The following is an 8182-nucleotide window of genomic DNA, read 5'->3' on the forward strand; positions in this document are numbered from 1 at the left end:
AGCTCTCTACCGCTAGACCGTGCCGTCCCTTATTTCATTAAGTCACTCATATCTTGCTGAGAGCTTTATGATTGAAGACCAAACTTTGACACAGCCAATAGCTGGCACATAGCAATACAAACATCTTAATGACCTACTAGCCTATTGCCTTTTTGCACCAAAAAAATATTGTTACATATCTATGTAATATCTATTTCAAATCTAAAATTTCGTACAAAAACTACTTCAGGAATGAAGCAAAGAACAAAACCTGATTATATATTTTTTTAATCCCAATAAGGATTGATACCTCATAAATGAACGAAGTAAAAAGTAATACATAATCATTGAAATAAGGTTACAAGCTATTATATGAAACCACGGAGAGGGTGGTTGAGGTTTCAGGTTATTGAACTTGTGGTAGGCTTTGAGATATAAACCTACTCATTTACATAAACCTTCTCATTTACAGAAACCTACATACTGACATACACCTTCACGTTGACATAAAATTACTGTTATAAACCTATACATTGACATAAACGTACCCGCTTGACATAACCCTACACATTTACATAAACCTATGTACTGATATAAACCTACTCATTTACATACACCTACATAATGACATAAACCTACATACTGTCATAAACCTATACATTGACATAAATCTATACACGAAAATAAACCTACACATAGATACAAACCTACATATTGAAATAAACCATCACACGGACATAAACCTACACATATTGACATAAATCTATAAATTTATATAAACCTACAAATCGTTATAAAACTACAGACTTAATATAAGTATAAATTCAAATAAAAATATAATATTAAACGAATCTACCATAAACCTACATCTTTACATAAACCTATACATTAATATAAACCTTCTAATTAACAAAACGTATGAATTTAGATAAACCTACACACTGATATAAACCTACATGTTGCAATAAACCTACACACCGACATAAACTTATACATTGATATAAAGCTACAAACTTAAACTATAAATTCAAATAAAAATATAATATTAAACGAATCTACCATAAACCTACATCTTTACATAAACCTATACATTAATATAAACCTTCTAATTAACAAAACGTATGAATTTAGATAAACCTACACACTGATATAAACCTACATGTTGCAATAAACCTACACACCGACATAAACTTATACATTGATATAAAGCTACAAACTTAAACTATAAATTCAAATAAAAATATCAGATTTAATGGACCAATCATAAACCTAATCACTGACATAAACCTAAACACGGACATAAAACCTACACATTAACGTAAACCCCTAAACCTACTACCATCAACACCACCCCGGGCTCCAGAACCCCCCATAATTCCCCGGGTCTGAGTGTCCATCCCCTGCCCTCATGTTCTTGAAGGCTGGCACCTTGGTGGAGTTGTGGTACTGGAACCGTCGCAACATCTTCCTAGTAATCTCTGGGTAATCTTTGGCGATGTTGGTACGTTCTGCTGGGTCTTCTGGGGAAGGTGGGAACAAAATACATCAGCTTTACACCTGGTGTAAGGAGCTTTACGCTGGTAACATCAGCTTTACACCTGGTAACGTCAGCTTTACACCTGGTATAGGGAGCTTTACACGTGGTGTAAGGAGCTTTACACCTGGTATGAGGAGCTTTACATCTGGTATAAGAAGTTTTACATCTGGTATATTGAGCTTTACACCTGGTATAAGGAGCTTTACATCTGGTAACATAAGCTTTACACCTGGTAATATACATTTACATCTGGTAACATCAGCTTTACACCAGGTAACATAACCTTTACACATCAGCTTTACACCTGGTTACATAACCTTTACATCTGGTAACATAACCTTTACACATTTACCTCTAATGGTGTAAATTTGCTGATGTAAATATTCTACTCATCTTTACCTCTAATATTGTAAAGCTGATACTCATCGTTAGTGTAGGCGACACTGTCGAACTTGCCTCCCTTGTAATGCCACTTGGAGATTTTTGTCTTACTGGGCGGGGCGTACCAGCCATTGTGGTGACCTGAGAACCACGTGATTAGTTCTTAATTAAAGTTGTAATATAAACATAATGAAAGAGATTGTATTCGACCAAATATTTTTAAACAAATTACATGTTGAAATTGAAATATTTTTGAGGAGGCATTCATAGACCAAATCTTGACTAAATATGGTTACATTTAAAAATAAAAACATACCTATCACCTTTTCCCGTTCGTGCCCAAGACACATGGGGCAGATGAAGTAGAGTTCATCTGCTCCAGGGACCACGGCATATGAAGGGACAGTGTGGTCAGCACTATGCCCAGCCGCCTTTACTTTCCCTAACATAAGTTAGGTACGCACCAGAGTTGGGTGGACTTAGAGACGTTCTACTATATTGAGACCGGATTCGAACTCAAGATTTTCGGGTTAGCAGTGTAGCACCCTGCCGCTAGGCCACGCTGTCCCATAAACATAGTTATTTATAGCTATAACTGAGCGGGTTTTCCCGATTCCATAAATGTATAAATAGCTTAGTGAGTCACCTACCGGGTTTTCCCACTAGCAGCTTGTGGTCGCCCATCCGTAACGCCCCCTTCCCGTCAGAGCTTATCTGGTAGACAAACTCGTTCCGTCCTGAAGGTTGACCTTTGGTCAGCATTGACCACTGGCTTTTGCCGTCAATGCCACGCTCTGGAGGTAACAAACGGTAAAGTGAATGACGTTTTGATTAAATTTTGATTGGAGTTTACAAAGATATTAATAAGTACATGTCAAGGGGGATAGAGGGTCCGTTGGGGAGGTGGTGCCTGGCACTGATATTTCTGTCAATTAGTCTATGAAAAGATAAAGTTAAACATAATTTGAATTTTCATTCATAATTAAATACCTTTTGAAAATGCATCCATAACTACCGCAGTTTAGCATCAAATGATTTAAATGCTATGGATAGGGAATGCGTTGAGATGCTATATCAAAATACCACTGGTTTGAGCATTAGTATGTCAAGTTACTCTTTATCCTGGTGGTCCATGGACCGATGACGTGTATTTTTCCAAATATAAACGTGATGGTGGAAGGGGGGGGGGGGGGTCTATGTCCGGATGGTTTATGTGTTATGGGGGACGAACGTTCCGGGTTTGTTAGTATTTTTTCTTGGGGCTCGAGATTTATCCAGGGGATTGACCAGGAGGTTTAAGTCCTGGTGGGGGGGGGGGGGGGGGGGGCAGGTATGTTCGAGGGGAGTGGTTATGTCCAGGAGTCTTTCGTACGAGAGACATTGATCAGAAACAAGCTAGGGATGAACTGTGTGCAGTAGACACTGATTTGTGTTCTGATCGTGCTCCAACAGAAATCCTCATGTAAAGTCAGAGACAGATCAATGTCCAGCCTAGCATGAACCAACAGGTAAACAACAACAAAATCTTTCTCACCTGGTCGACCTCCTGCAGCCTCCAAAAACGTGGGGAACCAGTCAACGGAGTGTAGAAGTCTTAAGAGAAATAGAAATTACAGGTGAGAAAGTCTTAAGAGAAATAGACATTACAGGCGAGAAAGTCTTAAGACAAAGAGAAATTACAGGTGAGAAAGTCTTAAGACAAATAGAAATTACAGGTGAGAAAGTCTTAAGACAAATAGACATTACATTACAGGTGAGAAAGTCTTAAGACAAATAGACATTACAGGTGAGAAAGTTTTAAGACAAATAGACATTACAGGTGAGAAAGTCTTAAGACAAATAGACATTACAGGTGAGAAAATCTTAAGACAAATAGAAATTACAGGTGAAAAAGACTTAAGACATATAGAAAATCCAGGTGAAAAAGACTTAAGACATATAGAAAACACAGGTGAAAAAGACTTAAGACATATAGAAAATACAGGTGAAAAAGAGAAAGTCTTGAGACAAACAGAGGAGACAAATAAAAATCAGACATAAAAATGAAATATAATTGTGTATACATCACGAAACAATATGAAATAAGTGTATTGTGTAGACATTACAAAACAGTATGAATTACATATTGTTAATACAACAGTGTACATGACCTTGTTGTTGTACATGATTGTATTATTAAGACAACAGTGTACATGATTGTATTATTAAGATAACAGTGTATTATTAAGACAAGATTGTACATGGTTGTATTATTAATACAACAGTATACATGGTTGTATTATTAAGACAACAGTGTACATGGTTGTATTATTAATACACCAGTGTACATACTTGTATTATTAATACAATAGTGTACATAGCTGTATTGTTGTATTGTTAGTAAAACGGTGTACATAGTTGTACTCAACATCCAGGTAACCAACACTCATCCATGTGTGGCCTCACTCACTCGTTGCTGACGTAACGCCTCCTCTGAAGGAGGGACTCACTGTACACGAAGGTCGGCACTCGTGTCCCTCCCTCCCATACCGAACTCTTCGCTCCCCTCAGGGGCCAGTTGTTACCTCCCATTTCCGGTTGGCCGCCGTTCTAAGAAAGAGATGTGGGTCTTTAAGTCATAATGGATCTTTAAGTCATTATTGGTCTCTAAGTCATTATGGGTCTTTAAGTCATAATGTGTCTTTAAGTCATAATGGGCTTTAAGTCATAATGGGTCTTTAAGTCATAATGGGTCTTTAAGTTATAATAGGTATTTAAGTCATAATGGGTCTTTAAGTCATAATAGGTCTTTAAGTTATAATAGGTCTTTAAGTGAACATGGGTGTTTAAGACAAAATGTGTGTTAAGGATACAATGTGTATTTAGAGCACAATATGTCGTGTTGATGACTAAATATGTTTAACCTTTTAGTATTTATTATAAAATGAATGTTTACTCATACTAAACACTACCATTAATATTACTATTCTTTGATCTTATAAGAAAACTAAAAATTGCACCAAAACCACTTTTTTTCAACATATCGTCAATATATTATGTAATTGATGCCTTTAATAACATATAAAATATCTAGTCACCACACACAAACAACGCTTACGTCACTGGTGAAGACAAGCAACAAGTTGTCCATGAAACCCTTCTCGTACAAAGCTCGCGTGATGTTCCCCACAGCCTCGTCTATAGCGCTCACCATACCTAGAGTCAGACAAAGCACATCAGTAAACAAAACCCTACCACATTATATTCGTATATCCTATAACAGATTTGTTATTTTTTACACAAACTCAAAAAGTAGGCCTACTTTAAAACGCTAGTAGTGTAAGGGAAACAATCCATGAATATTTTTCACGTAACAAATTCTAAAGTTTATCTCCCCTTTTCCACAAAAACTGCGTAAACCAGATGATTTTTCTAATTCAGTCCTACTAAAATATACCAGCAATATAAACAAAAGGACAAACCTGAGTAGACACGACGTACGGGGCTGGCAATGTTTTTATAGAGTTGTGAGTACTGGTAAGGAACCTGGAAGAATGTTCTTAATGAAAGACATGAGATTTCTTCTTGGGTAATTGGGGTAAAGTTATAACATCCGTACAGTTAAAGTGTAACAGTTAAAAGTATAACTGTAACATTCATTTGGTAAAATTTTAATTTTCGTACATTAAGATAGTAACATTCGTAAAGGATTTGAGTTATAAGCTCATGAAAAATAAGTAAGAAAAAATGTAAAAAAGAGATTTAATAAGCGCTAACTTTATTTTTACTTTTGTATGTAGTCTATATGTGTGTAGTGATTGTAAGTTTGTGTATGTGTGTGTGTGTGTTTGTAGCTCACCGTTACGTTTTATGAGTGACTATATGTACGCGTGTTTAAGTTTATGTGTGTATTAGCGACTGTACATGTGCGTATACTATATTGCGCGTGTGTGTGTGTGTCTGTGTCTGTGACTCGCTATGTGTGTGTGAATGTATGTGTCTCTGCGTGTCTGTGTGTATCTGTGTCTCACTTAGTGTCTGTATATATGTGTCTCTGAGTGTTTGTGAGTGTATATGGGTGTGTATGCGCAGCTTATTATGAGAGGTGTGTTTGCGTGTGTGTGTGTGTATGTGTGTGCGTGCGTGTATGTGTGTGTGTATGTGCGTGTGTGTATTTCCGTGTATGTGTGTATGTGTACAGCTTACCGTCACAGGTGTGTGTGGAGCCTGGAATGGCAGGTACAAGAACAGAGGTACTTCCGGATCATGACGTTTGATGATGTCAACAGCACGGTTGGCGAATGCGATCTGTGGGATGTAGGATGCAAGATGTTGGATGTGAGATGTGGGGTGTGGGACGTGGAGAGTTGGACGTAAGACGTAGGATGTAAGACGTAAAATCTTCCAGACTAAAATTTTCGAGGGGGGGGGGGCGGACACTGTTAAAAGTATATATTTTCTATATAAATTCCATTTCGTTCGGGGGAGGGGGGGGCGTTAGACTTTCTTCGGGGGCGGGGGGGGGGGCTCCTAAGAGATGCCTGGAAGAAACTGCGTAGAACGTAAGACGTAGGACGTAAGACGTAGGATGTTGGATGGTTTAAAATGGACAACTTAATTTTAACACGTCAGGCACCAAACTAATCCTTTAAGTGTACATGTCATTTATGTATGTTTTCTATGTTTAAAGTTTAAATACAATGCGCTTGTAAAAATATATTACAAGTGTAATCGTTAAAAACTGGCGATAACTGAATTTAAAAGATTAAAAAAGAATAGGAAATAAAAATCAATTGCACGAATCCGCAATGAAAGAGAGAGAAATAGAGGGATAGAGAGGGATAGAGAGGGATAGAGAGGGATAGAGAGAGAGAGAGAACTAGAGGGGATATGGAGATAAGAGGTGTGAGAGTGCGTAAAAGGTAAGAAGATGGCGAGAGAGAGAGAGCGAAATAGGAAGAGGAAGGGTTAGAGGGGTATGGAGAGGTTGAGAGAGGGGTAGGAAAAGTGAGAGAGAATGAAGGAGAGAGTGGATGAAATATATGAGAGACGTGGCTACCGTCGAGTAGGTCCCCTCCGTTTCCCGCCAAATTGTGTCGTTGAACCGGAAGTCTTTCCCTGTGACGTAGTACCTCCTACGTGCCGCCAACAGACTCTGGACGAGGACATGGTGAGGGGACTTTAAGGACAAGTTGATCGAGTCCTCATTCTGGACGTAGCCAGCTAGAGTAGGACAAAATAAACAAGTAGGACAAAATAAACAAGTAGGACAAAATAAACAAGTAGGACAAAATAAACAAGTAGGACAAAATAAACAAGTAGGATAAAATAAACTACTCAAGTCCTGACTTAGAGACAAACAGCTTTGTGTCAAATGTCGCGGAGTTCAAATCTAAATTTAATGAAATGTCGAGGTACCGTGTTAAAATCTAAATTTAACAAATTTACTAAATAAATCCAGGCATGTGAAGAGCCCATCAAACAGAAGATTATCGGCTAATCAATTTCATTCCTGGTCAGTGTCTTGTACTATCAATTGTGTGACGTCATGCATCTGATCAAATATAGGTCAACTGCATTAACTAAACTTCTCTTCCCAGTTCTACCCAAACTAAAATCAATTAACTTGATTCATAAAGAACATTTGCTAGCTATAGGATAACATAATGGACATGTTTATACTTCAACGATACCGAACACTTCTACACGTATCATATCCAACTTGGTAAAACAATGTAGTTCTATATTAGAGCTAAGTGGCAGGTCAGTACTTAATTATATCGAGATAATTTTTCATACTTGACCAGGACATGTCCTTATCATGAGAAGTTGCCGTCTAGAGCTCCAAGAAGAATGTAGGATGTTGGGTGTGGGATATAGGAAGTGAAATGTTGTATGTAAGATGTAGCATGTGGGATCTGGGATGTGGGACTATCCAATTCCAAGTCTCACCTATTCCAAGTCTCACCTATTCCAAGTCTCACCTATTCCATGTCTCACCTTTTCCACGTCTCACCTTTTCCAATTCTCACCTATTCCAAGTCTCACCTATTCCAACTCTCACCTATTTCCAGTCTCACCTATTTCAAGTCTCACCTATTCCAAGTCTCACCTATTCCAAGTCTCACCTATTTCCAGTCTCACCTATTTCAAGTCTCACCTATTTCAAGTCTCACCTATTCCAAGTCTCACCTATTCCAAGTCTCACCTATTCCAAGTCTCACCTATTCCAAGTCTCAACTATACCAAGTCTCACCTATCCCGATTCTCACCTATACCAAGTCTCACCTATTTCAAGTCTCATCT

At 37.9% G+C, this 8182-nt stretch overlaps 1 protein-coding gene across 1 annotated transcript in view; it reads right to left on the reverse strand.

Annotated features, from left to right (window-relative positions):
* Positions 1-1310: 1310 nt before the first annotated feature.
* LOC131952289 (arylsulfatase B-like) overlaps positions 1311-8182 on the reverse strand; it is a 13980-nt gene continuing 7108 nt past the window's right edge. The window contains exons 7-15 of the mRNA XM_059314896.1: positions 6936-7099; positions 6083-6184; positions 5359-5422; positions 4995-5092; positions 4347-4486; positions 3432-3490; positions 2548-2691; positions 1916-2038; positions 1311-1499 (exon numbers count right to left, since the gene is read on the reverse strand). Of these exons, the coding sequence (XP_059170879.1) occupies positions 1321-1499; positions 1916-2038; positions 2548-2691; positions 3432-3490; positions 4347-4486; positions 4995-5092; positions 5359-5422; positions 6083-6184; positions 6936-7099 (1073 nt within the window). The 3' untranslated portion in view covers positions 1311-1320. The remainder of the gene's footprint in view (positions 1500-1915; positions 2039-2547; positions 2692-3431; positions 3491-4346; positions 4487-4994; positions 5093-5358; positions 5423-6082; positions 6185-6935; positions 7100-8182) is intronic.

Source organism: Physella acuta, unplaced genomic scaffold (assembly GCF_028476545.2).
Source record: "Physella acuta isolate Inbredline_101_S28 unplaced genomic scaffold, ASM2847654v3 ptg000863l, whole genome shotgun sequence".
In the NCBI taxonomy this organism is placed as follows: Eukaryota; Metazoa; Mollusca; class Gastropoda; family Physidae; genus Physella; species Physella acuta.